General features: G+C 41.3%; 1 protein-coding gene across 26 annotated transcripts in view; it reads right to left on the reverse strand.

The window, feature by feature from the left end:
* Window positions 1-358: 358 nt before the first annotated feature.
* adgrl2a (adhesion G protein-coupled receptor L2a) overlaps window positions 359-14,042 on the reverse strand; it is a 91,089-nt gene continuing 77,405 nt past the window's right edge. For 5 of the 26 annotated variants that reach the window (XM_020596690.1, XM_020596688.1, XM_020596687.1 and 2 more), the window contains 10 exons: window positions 13,856-13,922; window positions 9,968-10,059; window positions 8,337-8,381; window positions 8,016-8,042; window positions 7,171-7,339; window positions 6,819-6,947; window positions 6,046-6,142; window positions 4,246-4,374; window positions 3,544-3,561; window positions 359-1,732 (listed from right to left, as the gene is read on the reverse strand). In XM_020596690.1, coding sequence (XP_020452346.1) covers window positions 891-1,732; window positions 3,544-3,561; window positions 4,246-4,374; window positions 6,046-6,142; window positions 6,819-6,947; window positions 7,171-7,339; window positions 8,016-8,042; window positions 8,337-8,381; window positions 9,968-10,059; window positions 13,856-13,922 — 1,615 coding nt within the window. In that variant the 3' untranslated portion in view covers window positions 359-890. Of the gene's footprint in view, window positions 1,733-2,340; window positions 2,394-3,509; window positions 3,562-4,245; window positions 4,375-6,045; window positions 6,143-6,818; window positions 6,948-7,170; window positions 7,340-8,015; window positions 8,043-8,336; window positions 8,382-9,967; window positions 10,060-13,855; window positions 13,923-14,042 lie in introns of all 26 variants that reach the window. The other 21 variants (XM_020596695.1, XM_020596709.1, XM_020596708.1 and 18 more) reach the window with 10 other exon arrangements.

Consider the following 14,042-nt stretch of genomic DNA (forward strand, 5'->3'; position numbering starts at 1 on the left):
CTCAAACGTTAAATTTTGCAGTTAAAAGGTTTCTTCATATTTACGTTTTCCCATGATTTTTTATTTTACACTAGCAATACAACAAAATATATATTTTAGCCATTTTCCTTGACAACAGTTCAATGTACAGTTGAGAAAATATAAGGCCAGTGGCTTGATTGCTAGTGGTTATACAATCCAAACTTCATGGGATGGAGCATGACTTAGGGCAACCAGGACCTTATATTCCTTCTCTAGCAGTCTGATCAGGAACATTTTACAAACTGAGTCCATGTCCTGGTCCAGGGGTGTTTTTCTGTTTATAATTAAAAAAAAAAAAAAAAAAAAAAAAATTTACAAACTGAGTCCATGTCCTGGTCCAGGGGTGTTGTTCTGTTTATAATTAAAAAAAAAAAAAAAAAAATTCAGGCTTCAACGAGGATGATGGAGAGTGTATGTACAACCTTTTGACCGGGACATTGCTGATTGACGTAGCCAGTAATGTTTCACTTTTTTTTTGTCTTTTTGTTTTCATATCTTAAATTTTTCTCAATTATTCAACAGCAGCAGCACATTTAAATACATAGTTGGCTTGGCTCTTAAAATCAAAATTTGACTCTGTATTTTATGTACAGTCTCATTAAACCTTTGCACTACCATTGTTGTGCACCAAGTCTGTTGGTCTGCAGGGAAGGTAGTAAAGATTGGCATGTTTGGGGGGGGAAAGGAAACGGCAATGCAGATTGGAGAGGAGGATTGTAAATACCTCACGTGTATGACGGGGCTTCTATGCTCTCTTCAAAGATAAAAACAACAACAAAAAAAAAACTTCCCTTCCCTTCATGAGTGTGTTCTCCAAAAGGTCAGCAATGCAAAAGGGTAGGAAGAGTTTTGGGGCGATATAAATACATTTAAAGGCTTGTCACTAACTGCATCTGTCCTTCCCGTACATCGCCTTCAGGGATGCAAACCTCTTTAGTACTAGGAATAATGTAACCATCGCTGCTCCCTTTGCCTATCTGGTAATAGGCTTGGAGCTGCTGGCCATCCCCTAAGTTAGGCATGCTCTTGTAGTAAACATCCTCGTTCTCGCTTGTCTTGGAGGGGGACCGGTCCTCCACTACATCTGGACTGCTCTCGAGGCACGGAGAGTCACTAATATTAGGCATACTAGTGTACACAGAGTCTCTGTTAGAGGACTGCAGACTATCATCAGGGTTGGTGGGTGTCAGCTGGCTGACAAAGGTATCATCTCCCCTGTCGGTCCTCACCTTCTTCTGGGGTGCATACAGAAGGGAGTGAGTCCGCTGGGGAATGAGTGGCGCCTCCAGCTCCTGCTGATGGTGCAGCTCAAGACCCACGGTGTCACCCACGTGCACCAAAGATGAAGCGTCAGTTATGATAACGTCGTCGTCACCGCTGCTGCCGCCTACCACCGTCACCTTCGGCGGAGCCCGCTCCGTGTGGTGGTGATGGTGGTACTGCGGGGGCGGCTGGTGATGGGGTGGATGATGTAAACTGGGGTGCTGCTGCTGTTGGTGGCTTTTGTTACAGGCACGCAGGTTGTTCTGTACTAGCTCGGAGATGATCATTTTCTCGAAGGCAGCATCGTCCAGACTGAGGCCGCAGTCTACTACCTGAACACTGTCGCCAAAGTCCCCATTGCGAAGCGAGTAGCTATTATTAAAGTTACCATTTAGCGGTAGAGTATCCATTGCACTTGTATCCCTCACTGCACTGTTCAGTGAGTGCCCTGGAAAGAGGAGAATGTGAGGGGATATCACATTAGTCAACATCAGTAAGCATGAAAGAAACATACCAAAGTTTAATGCTGTTTAGGATGCAGTTTGACATAGAAAATTCAAGCCAAATTAAGCCATGCCATAAATCTGTTAGTTAGGCACAATCCTTAACATACAATGTGTAGGCATGCATTATTTGCAATGCGAAATCATTTTACTTTCTCACATATACATTTTAGGTTTCCCTTTTAAAAAAATGCTTCAAAATAAGCAGAGCATTGTGCGTTTTAGTCTGCCACAAATGTGACAAAGCAATAAAAAAGATCCCAAACAACATTAAGAAACAAACAGTAATCACTATCACAACACACCGGGCAAAAGTAGATGTCCACAAGTATGAAGCTACAAATGGGCAGGCTACAACACTTACAGGTTTTCTAGCAACTAATAAGTTGGATGTGCCAAAGGAAAGAAAAGGAGAGAGATGGGATAAATGACACAGACAGAAAAGGGAAAGGAGTCGTGTATCAACATGAAACAGCCATCTTTGTTCTCACTACAAGGGGCGCCCACAAGCAGCACTCCACCATCACCACACACAGCAGGTGAAAAGACTCACTTTAGACAACTCACATCATGTCTGTCTGCTCAGGCTATCTGGTCTAAGAGCAGCTGATGTACAAAAGAAAGTAAAATGATTTATTGTAACATGACGAAGAATCACTCAACAGAACTATAAAACGTAAAGCAAAGGTCTTAACTGCAACTTAGCGAGAGCAAGGGTTCAGCAAATGAAAGAAACAAGCATTAAACCGCTTCAGTTTTACCAATTAAATGCCAAAAGCTATTTTTTTGTAAGTTTCTTTTTTTTCCCATTGATTTGTTGGTGCTGGTACACTTTCTGTCCATTAGTTGGCAGCTGGTGTACCCAAAGCTGGCAAAGGTCAGAGCTTGCCCGCAGCCCAGCACTTGGCATCCGTCACAGTGACAGTTCCCAGTGAGACCCCAGTCACTAGCAGAACAGCTCAAGAATAACACAGCCGCTACAGAGGTCAGACGTGGTCAAGTCAGGAATTTCTCAAAGTGTGGAGGTCATGGAAAGCAGCAGCAAAAAGAACAAATATTAGTTATGTTTTGATTGAGAGAAAAGATAAAGGAAAAATGTTTTCTGTTTTGGCTAACGTTCAAATTAGGATGCAGACTAAAGGGATATTTCACATATTTGTTCCAAAAACAGGGAGTGATTGGAACTATACAAGGGATGATAAAAAAAACTGGGGGAAAATCACAGGAAAGTAAAAATAAATAGAATAAAGAAAATTTTAACAGCTGTTGCCATGACATCCATGTGTTTATGCGCACTATTGGTGCCCAGACGGGTATTGTCCGGAAAAGTGTGAGAGGAATACTACTGGACACTGAGACTGCTGAATGCCACAGGAGGACATAGGTTTTGGGAAAAGAGAAGAAAACAAGGAAAAAGAAATAAAGCAAAAGAAACCTTCCTCATGAAAATTTTGCCAGAAAAAAAAGCAACACAATTTGGTTGGTTAAAATCACAAATTACGCAGAAGAGAGAGAAGCAGAGTTGCGATAAAGCTGTCCAATCTCAAAAGATGAATTCAAATGACTAAAGAAATATTTTCTTTCTTTTCCGATTAGAGTAGAATTTGAGTGGATAAGTTTGTGAACCACTTGCTCACTGAGTGTGTGTTAATGGCCTAAAGTAAACCAGTGATTGTGCCAGGGTTTTGGTTGTTTTTAATAAGCATGCTGAAAAAAATTTACATTTGATAGGCAAAGTTAAGTTTTACTCCCATACTTGTCTCTCTGTAGGTCACTAGAGGGAAGCACAGGGAAGAAGCACAAAATATGACAAAAAGATGCCATTTCAGTATCAAAATAGAGGAACACGCATAATTACAGCACAGTATTTACAGTGTGACATATGGTGTAAGTGCCATGTGCAACTGTGATATAGTGTTTTCTTTAAAAAGCTTGTCAAATACATCTAAACAAGTTGCATTAAGTTCACTTTGCTTGGAGCTGAACATGTTTTAAGGGGAAAGCTCCCTCTAAAACACAGTAACAGATCACCTGAAAAAGTCAGGAGCATAAATCTTAATAAATGAGCAGTTTATACTACAGCTTCAGGTCTGTACCGCTGTTTACATTATCATGAGGCAGAACATGCAGTATCTCTTTCCCCAAGTTATTCATTATGTCCCATTCAGAGCTTGGACAAGACAAACATGAGACAAACCACAAAAAAAAAAAAATCTCTATTTTACATAATAAAGGAGTGCAGTCACACGCAGGCACGCACACACACACACACACACACAGACAGACATAAAGTATCAAGCATCTGAGAGATAATGATTTAGAAGGAAAGGTGATACTGCAGAACATCCTGCTTTTCATTTGGCCTACAGTATACTCAACCAAAGAGATAAAGAGGGAGAGAAAGGAAAGAGGCAAAGAGAGAAGGCTGAATGCAGGTGAAAGTAATAAGTAAGCGCACCTGGCGAGTTAAACACTGGAGCCGTGGGGGTGTTACATACGACTGTCTCAGCCAGTAAGGTGTTATAAGGGTTGTTACTGCCTTGTGGTCGAAGAAGAGGATTTGTTAGTAGATAATTCCCGGTCATTCCTGGAGTGGCAAGACAGAAGAGGAGCAGATAAGTTTGCCGCAGCAAAGCCGACAGTGACTGAAAGGTTCACGAGGAAAAGAAATGAAGGGCATTTTCAGCAAGTCTATCTCCTGAGGCATGTGGTGTCATCCAGGGTAACTAGGGTGTTTATTTTAAGTTGCAAAGACAGAATAATGTTTGAGAAGCAACTAGGAAGAAGCAAGAAAACATCTGAAAATATTTAAATATTTGCCAGGCTTCCATTCTTACATTTAACAACTTTAGGCGGCGGATTTTTCAACTTTCAAGCTGCTTTGTTATTTGTGCTGTAGGTCATTCAACACTCATTACATTTATAAACAAATTGTCAAACCACTGTGCTTATTATATCATCCACTCATGAGATATTTACTTATTATTTTGAGGATATATCATTTTCAAAAATAGCACCCTGCAAATCTGTGATTGTGCAAAGGTTTTGCTGTTTGAACCAGGTCCAAATACAAAATCTCCTCCATGACTAAGAGCAGAATCCTTCCAAGTTTGATATCAAAATCTTTATTTAGACTCAATTTTGGCCATTTTCTTCCAGACTTTTACTTTCTTTCAGTTTTTTCCCCAGTTTGCAGAGTGTTTTAAGGATCTGAGGTATTTCCACTGCCATTTACCACATGTGTTAAATGCCATCTGTCATGTTGGGAAGTCTCCAGGGATGATTTTAATGATAGGGAAGCGCTTGCAGGAGATAGAGCCCTGCTTTAGTGCACCGACTCTCCAGGGTAACAAGGCTACTACACCCCAGAATGATCAATATCCAACCTTTACATTAACATTAAAAAAAAAAAAAATAGGCATTGTTGAAAAAAAAAAGTCCTGCTTATATATAGTTATTGATGTATCAGCAAGTCAAAATGTTCTTCAGGGCCCTAGGTGTGGTGTTTTACCTTGTGGGATAGTGACAGCAAAAGAGGAACAGGAGGCAAAGCGAGGCAGTGACATGATTCAGACAAAGGGGAGAGGAGGGAGTGAAGTTAAACTACCATGGTGTAAACCCTCTTCTCCCATGCATGTGCTTGGAAAGCCATTTCAGAGGCAGCAGAGAGCCTAAGCACACTAAGCACTCCGGGTCAGCCAGAGTTGAACATCATCTTATCATCATCATATTTGTGCTCAAGCTAAATAATAAATGACAGTTTTTTTTTCTTCCTCCCTCATAAATCCCCTTGTAAAGTAATAGAGGTCACCTTACATGCCAGGCTACAAATGACTGCTCTGTGTGTGTTAAGATTTCCCTAAAATAAAACTTTATTTCCCTGTTTCTAGTTGTGTCTATGTTTCCCCTGCGGTTGGGTATGAACTCTGGACAGCCATCACTTAAATAAAAGACGCTTTCCAAGCCTTGCCCCAATTTGAGACTGACATTAGAGGCCAGAATGACAGCGCACAGAGTATTTGAAGATGGATTTTTGTTATCCTTTGCTGGCAGAACAGGGAGACCAGACTACAGGCCTAGATCTTTTTTTAAAGCTGCACTGCTCCTTCTTATCAAGCTGAAGGCATTTATTACGATTACCAGAGGAGGATCCTGTGAGGTGGCGTGAGCCCAGTGAATCTTGGAGGAGGTATTTTTAGTTGGATGATGAAATGTGTGCATAGGTGTGTATATGGAGAGAAATTAGGTGTGAACTGACCTTGGTTAAGGGTGGAGGTGCTGTTGATGTCACCTGAGATAAAGGAGGACTCAGATTGCTTTCTTACGGTGTCATTCCACATTCTCCTGATACGACTCTGTCAGGTCAACAAGGGACACTCATTAGGACTTTAAACAAGCCTGCTCACCTTTCAGATCAACTTTCATTTATTTTCTATGTATTACTTCTCACAGGTCTGCATGGTTAGTACTATTGCTCACTTTCTCAGTACACATCTCTCAAAATATTTTATTTAGGTCAGCTCTGGAACAACTTCAGATCCAGTCACGAGTATCTTGAATTAGGCTGCAGGTTTGAGTGTGATAGGGATGTTTCTCTATAAGCACAGTACATCTGGAGGTATTGTATGAGGTCTCCTAACCTTTAATAAAAGGGACTATAGTATTTTGTTTTACAATTGTAGTTTTGGCTTTCCCCATAGTAAAATGTGCTTGCAAAAACAGTGCTGAACTATTTCCCATGCGCATGATGTTAGTGAGAAAAAAGATAAAAGCAAAAGCTAAAGTGGGCAGAACAGAAGGAAAGTATTCATGCAGTACAGTAGATGCTGCTTGTAAAATGTGGCATAATGTTTGTGTCTCTGAAGGTAAAATACACGATGCCCATTTTTTGTTCACTACACAGTACACAGTTATAGCAAAAGTACATTCTCATTGTTTAAACTTTGGGGTTTGTAATAAAGAAAATGAGCTGTATGAGTGTGTGTCTGCAGGAAATGTTGACTCTCTGACTGTATGAAGATGCTGGTCTACCTGTGTACCAGAGGAGTAGCGTGCGCTGGTCCGTGTGGTGGAAGTCTTTACAGAACCGTGTGAACTCTCAGTTGGCAGCCCTCCGCAGCAGTATGTGTGGCGGAAACACTTACTGTACTCTTTACGGACCTGCGTGAGCAAACAGCCGAGTGTTTACGAACAGTGTCGACTTTACATAGGACTTAGCCAAAATCATAAAGCGAGCAGTGCTTGTTCTTTACATCAGCATGTGGAGCTCTGTGAATTCTGCTTGCTAGAGTGAAGGTTTGGCCTTGGCTGCGCAAGTTTAGAAGCCTTTCACCCTGAAAGAAAAATCACTGTCTTTGAGCATTGCAGATGGCAGGAAACGTACTTTTTTCTGGAGAAGGCAATGGAAGATGAAGATAAACAATCCTTGGAAAGCGTTGAATATAGTGAAGAGGTACGCCATGACAATAGAGGCCTCATTGATGAAGAAGAGACCAAAGGACCACGTCAGACCCAGCAGACACAGCAGAGCGAAGGCGCCCATGACCCAGGATCTGAAAGGACAGCAAAAACCAAACACAAGAAGGGGACAAATCCAGCATGAGAGGCATTCAGTGACAGAATAATGACAAAAAAAGCTGTAAAACAGGTGAGAGGCAAACAATAAAATGACACCTATGCCATTCTCACCACCCCTTCCCCACTCTCCCAAACCCCACCCCATTCATACAGTCTCAGCCCAAACTCGAACGCAGTTGCTCCCTTCAAACACACAGAAAGGAAGCAACACCTTGATCTGCTTTTCTGTAAATAACATTTGATGCGTTAGAACACACCGAATAGCAGAATTAGAGAGCACAGCATGTTGAAATTTACACTAAAAAAGCAATAAATACTCTCAAATATTAAACATTTATCTACTGAGTGTGTTATCAGAACTGGGGAACTAGGCAGATGCGGAAAGAGTTCAAGGAAAAAAAATCCCTGCTGTGTGTGTGAAGGTCCTGTGGAGCCTTCAGACACCAACAGCAGCCACAGTTTGACACTCAAACACACAACAACAACACCGAATTTCAAGATGATGGACGTGGTGAATGTGAACAGTCACAAGGACAGTGGATGAGTAGCTTAGAAGCTGCAGCTTGGGAGAAGATGCACCCCAGAAAGAAAGAAAAGGAAAGAGAATAAACTACAAGCTGAAGAGGAGACTTCTGGGCAACGTGTTCTTACTTGATAAACCGTTTATTATCTTCATAGCTAGAAAGCATGATAAGCAGGAAGAGAGAAACACAATTAGATCAGAGTGCATAACAGCATGGGTTAGTTGGCATTTGAGTGAGATATCTTCAACTTTGATCCAAGGGAAGTCATGGGAGGCAATGAAATTAAGGATTTAAGAGTTGTATGTCTTTGCTGTTGCTGATTCAATTACAAAATTCTGTGTGAAGCATTTGGTTCGAGCACATTGTCTGTGCTGAATTTGTACTGATGCTACTATATGCGTGGGTGTTGTGTGGGTAAAATTAGCTGAGGTGTATAGTAAAAGCTTACCCAGGCAAATCTGTATTATAGTAGCCATCACAAACGCGATAATTACTGGTGTGGATCGCAGAACAGAGAGAGGAGAAAAATGATGGGAGAAGAGAAAGGAGAGGGCGTGCGTTAACTTTGCCTTCACATGCAACATGCGACAACACTGGTGCTAAACTGACTCTCAGACCAAAAAAAACACAAACAGGACCACAAGGAAAGAGTTATTAGACATTTACAATGTATTTCTCCAGAACAAATAAGCTTAATTGAAGTAACATTCTGATACAAATACCTACTAATGTGAGTGCCGGCATGTTCGGTAAATGTATCCTGTTGTGGTTTTCTTGATAAGGGAATAAATATCTCAAATAAAATAAGAAGAATAAGAATACACTAGAGATGCATCGATCGATCAGCGGAGATAGGAAGTGGCCGGTTTTCAGCGTGATCACCCTTGATGGCTGATCGCTCTGAGAGTTCCTGTTTTGTGATGATCAGATTTAGAGGCACGACAGTCCTCGTAGTGCACACAGTGGCACAGACCAAAAGCATAGTGTGAGCAGCGCATAGCATTTTGTGTGGACCTCAAGTGAGGCTCATGCTCATGTCTGTACTGGCCATGTGTTGTTAACTTGTGTAGTTCTTAGAAAGAAAGAAACCTGGAATTGGAAATCAGGCCAGACTCAAAAAAACAAACAAACAAAAAAAAACTACTGGAAATTGGAATTGGCTAAGAAAATTGAAATTGGTGCATCTCTAGAATAAACCCTTTTCTGACTGTTCTTCATGATTGCACTTCTACTACAGTGCTGCACGTATTCATTAAGGAAAAGGAAAAATAACAAATACTAGTAAAAATAGCAACAACAATGCTGTGAGTGGTGGAAGTCGAAATATAATGGTGCTACTGCGAGCAACAAAACCATATAACCCACAGAGGCCCTGAAATTTGCCCTGCGGTAAACAACAATAAATACTGTTTTCACAGCAATGCAAAGAAAAAAAAAAACAATTAGTGCTTTAGAAAAACTTGCCAAAGCAAAACATCATAAACGTTGAGGCCACTCAGGGAGCCTAAACTAGAAGGGGAACGGTGGCGGTTGTGTTGGGAAGGAATTTTTTTTTCTTTCTTGGGATTAGAAGCTGGGATCTATAAAAAAAAAAAAAAGGTTTGACAAGTTCAAGCAAAACACATATGGTAGCTGTTCCACTGCACCCCACCCTACCAGAGCTAACAGCAGCCCTTTAGTGACGTGTGCCATGCCAGTGCAATTCTATGGTTAGTGGCTTGGAGCGAAACAATAAAGGGCAAAAAGTCAGTATAGTCATCATGACAGCTATGTCATGCCAATAATCTAGTTCAAAAATTGTGTTGCTTTTGTAATTTCTAGTCAAAATAACTTTCTCTGGTAAATGATTCTATATGATCACATATTCTACTGTCACTCGCTAGTCCACTACTGAAACTTGGCTTGGAGGTGGGGGACATAATGAATTTTCTCATGAGATATTATTTCGTTAGGAAAAAAAAAATTACCTCAGGAGTAAAAGAGCCTTAGTTTTCCTGGAGGTAGTGACAGAATAGCACCAATGTTATAATGCTGATAAGCAGGAGAATGCAGGTGTTCAGCATGTGGTGCTTTACTTACTTTATATTCTCCAGTCGGCTAGAGTCTGGCTTCAGGGTGGTCGAGTGTTTCACCATTTTGTACATTGTGATGATCAGGAAGATGAGATTGAGCTGGCAAAACAGAGTGATGGCAGTGTTAATACATGAAGATGTATGATACAAAGAAAAAAAACTGTTAATTTGTCTGTAAGTATTAAAAGAGGAGAGCCTTCAAATCTCTGCATGTCCACAGACTAATCCAATAAGCATCTATTGTTCCAGCCGGGCTCAGACGGGCCGACTGGCGCCAAATTTAGTGTCATTCTATATCAATAAGAGCATGGAAATGCATTAAAATCCATCACAATAAAAAGAAAAAAAAAGGAAAGAAAGAAACAGTCACACAGGAGCAGTCTGGCAAAGTCAGAAAGGAAGGGAAAGATGCAGGAGAAATGAGACCCTCTTGTTGTACAAAACAACAGCATATCATTTTATGCACATAGTGAAATATTATAAGGTATAACTAGCTACAAAAGGCTTGAGGGAATATGGTATGTTTTGTTCGATTCTTGTGTGCGGTCAGATAAAAAGAGAGAGAGGGAGAGGGACAGGGAGAGGGAGATGGCCTTTGGTTGCTTGTTTTAATGCATTAAATCTTCACGGAGCCAGTGGCACATATCAGGTTGAGACAAGGATACTACTGCGCAGTGTTTCTGGGCGCATTTATTTGGTACCTTAAAAATCAATACAGTGATTTAGAGACACAAAGGCTGGATGGTCCAGCAAGGAGCCACTCCAAATAATTTACTTCAAAAACATTTATTCTGGTCCAAACTAGTCCCTGACACAGTATGTACATGCACTCACAGCGGAGGAACCAGACTGTGTTTGTACTGCAAGTCAGGCATGTATAAATAATGTCAAGGAATATCTGAGAAAAGAAAAATTGAAATGTGCGCCTCCAATAGTGCATATGAAAGGATTAGACAAATATATGTAAGCTACTGGATCTGTGGCATGTTAGTAACAAAAACAGAACCACAAATAACAGCATCTACAATAACAAGCGCTATTTCTTTTGCCCCAGGTGAGCCTTACAAACAGTGCATTTCATTGTTGCCATGTTATCATTTGAATGCAAGAACGTTGGCAAAAAGAAAAACAATGATTTGCCAGTTTAAGGGCATGAATTAAATAAATGACCTTTGTGAGCTGGAGTCAGATCATGGCCATTCAAGTCTCAAGCTCAAATTCTGTTCTGTTGGATACTGCTATCAAAAGACCACCACTGATCAATACACCGCCCCTCCACACGCAATCAACTCATGGAGCTGCTCACAATAACCCATGCAGTAAAAGAGAGGCACTATTGGAAAAACAAAATCCATAATTGTGAACCTTTATATCACAGTTACTAAAACTATGTTTCATGTCAGAGCTATCAGCCATTGTTTCTATCAGCCTGAGCATGAGTCAGACAGTGGAGGTGGGAGGCAGGGGGCGAGGACTTTTGAAAAACCCTTTCACACAGCGTGGAATGGTGACATGGATCCAATGAGACAGAGGAGAGGGACACAGTATTTTAAAGTAACCTAGCCTAGCAGCACAGCACATGTTCCCGCCCCCACCGACATGCTTTTGGAGCCAGTCCCGGGGGGATCCCCCCTCACTAGAGCGGCGCTGCTTTGCCTCTACCCTTCACTCTGTCTCTGAATCATCACTGCAAGCCATGCAGAAGCACCTCGTCGCAATGGGAGCGGAGAGAAAGCTTTTTCTGGAGTGGACTGTGTGTGTGTACACACTGAACTCCAAATGAACTGCTGGGGATAAAATATTAAAGGTGCAGATGGAGCTGTTCAGATGACAAGAACTGCTCGCGACGTGTCATGATCCAAGAGGCCTTGCGTTGTTGAAGCTATCTCAAGCATACTAATGGCTCCCCCCACCACTCATTACTACCGTGTTCCCCTTTCATGGAGCTAATACCCCCTGTGCCCAGAGACAGGGCAACCTCTGCCTAAGAACATGCACCTAAATGCCTTCTACCAGCTTTTGTTTTCAGACAGTATTTAGGACCTGTTCCAGCCAGCAGCAAAAAGAAAACAAATCAGGAAAAGCAAGGGAAGGAAGGGGACACAAAATGATGAGAAAAAAGCATGACCATTCTAGGTCAAAAGCTATGTTACTTGGCACAAACAAGGTTTGTGAAGCAGGGGGAGAATGGAGACACGAGCCAAAGCAGCACTGCTTTGTCTCCTTTTCTCTTGCTTTTCTTTTTTCTTCATTGACAAGGACAAAGCCAATTTGTAGAGAAACCAGGGTCATGGATGGAGTAGAAAAACCTTGCTCTTGCATGTTCCCCAGAGATGTCCCTTTCCACAGTACTTTGTCTTTTTGAGTCAATTGTTGCACGGAATCAGAGGGAACGGCGTGCGAAGCTGGAGCCAGTGCTGCAAAACCTCATTCCTGTCACACATTGACTCTGCTACAATACATTAGCTCCTCACAGGGTCATGATTCTATCTCTCCGGTCATCACCATCGGGATCCCGATCATCATTTCCACTAGACACATTTTTCATGCAAATCATTATGGAAGCAACGCGCGATTGGAAAACAACGAGGGTTAAGGAAACATTCCTGTGTGCCTGACAGAGCATTTGCTGAAACAGGGGGAAATGTATGTTTGTTTTAATACAATGTTAGCTTTTCCTCAATTATAAGCTCACACTTTCAAAGCAGGCGCGGAGAGAAAAACAATCGGAAGGAAAAAAAAAAAGCACCATTTACTCAAATAAAATAGCCAGGCTCTCTGTGTACCATCTCATTTTTAACTGCTACATCAAGTGGCAGTGTTTCTGTTTGAGGAAACTTTGAAATGCAGTCCAGTGGGCGGAATGGTCTTTTATTTATTCTGTAACAACACATACAAAGAGCTGTACTAAATCTTTACATCGAAAGCTCCTAGTAGGCTGCCGATGGCGTGCAGAGACTTTGACATGGGTGCCTCCTGTTCCCAGTATACTTTCAGTGTCAGTTTGATGTTCAGAGGTCACCGCATCTGTACATAGAGTACAGACCATTATGCCAGATAATGACCATAGTACTGAACAAATACCAGCCATCCTTCCTGCAAAACAGCAAAACAACCTTGCAGAGCTTCCTCATCCCTTGGTGTGCATGAGGGCAAAGCAATACATGAGAGGAAATATTTGAGTAATACCACCTGGTATTTCTTTTTTCTTTTTCTTTTTTGCACAGGGAGGTAAGACTCCCTAAGGTCCATTCTTCTGAGCAGGAGATAATAATGTCATGACCAGTAAATAACTACATGCCTCAATGGGACACATGTGAATATGATATGCTATATGTCCGTCACCCCTGATGGTCCTTGACCAAACAGAGAGGTACCTTTGCTATTCTTCTTCCCTCTGATGCTGTCATCTGCTGTTTACTACAGGCAAAATAACACACAAGGAGGCAGAAGCAGAGGAGGAAAAAAAAAGCTGCAAAATCTAACTGTACCATATTAGGGTATGTGCACACCTTGAGGCTATTTTAATCTTTTTCCCCCTCTTATCATAAAAAGTGTAACTTGAAGGATGTTGGGCAATGTCAGCAATGTGAGGCTTCATGGCAGCTGTGTAAATGTGAGGTTAAGGTACGCTATGAAATCCTGATCCTTGTCAAATGGTGAGAGGCAGAGAGAATTGTTGGATACCTTGAAATCCGTCTTTGCTGCAAAATTAACCTGTCATCACTGAGGACAGTTTGTGCAAAAAAAAAAAAAAAAAAAAACATGCTGGCTTTAGCTTCATTTCAACCATCTCACTTCCTTTATCTCCCTCCAGCATCTCTTTCATCTCATGCTTCCTGCCTCTCCGTCTCTATGTCAATTTCAGTATTCAAAGAAAAATAAAACAACTCACCATGATGATAAAGGTGACAGGTCCTATAAAGCTCCATATGAAATGATTATCCACACTTAGCCAGCACCTATGACAAAGAAACACAAGGTCCAGCTATTAATGGAAAGAAATACATTTTTGGTTACTTGTGTTGTTTCTAGTCAATATTTCAGTTGAGGCACTTTCAAATGCTGGTCTTACAGTCTAA

The sequence above is a fragment of the Monopterus albus genome, unplaced genomic scaffold (assembly GCF_001952655.1).
Source record: "Monopterus albus unplaced genomic scaffold, M_albus_1.0 scaffold31.1, whole genome shotgun sequence".
NCBI classification, from domain to species: Eukaryota; Metazoa; Chordata; class Actinopteri; order Synbranchiformes; family Synbranchidae; genus Monopterus; species Monopterus albus.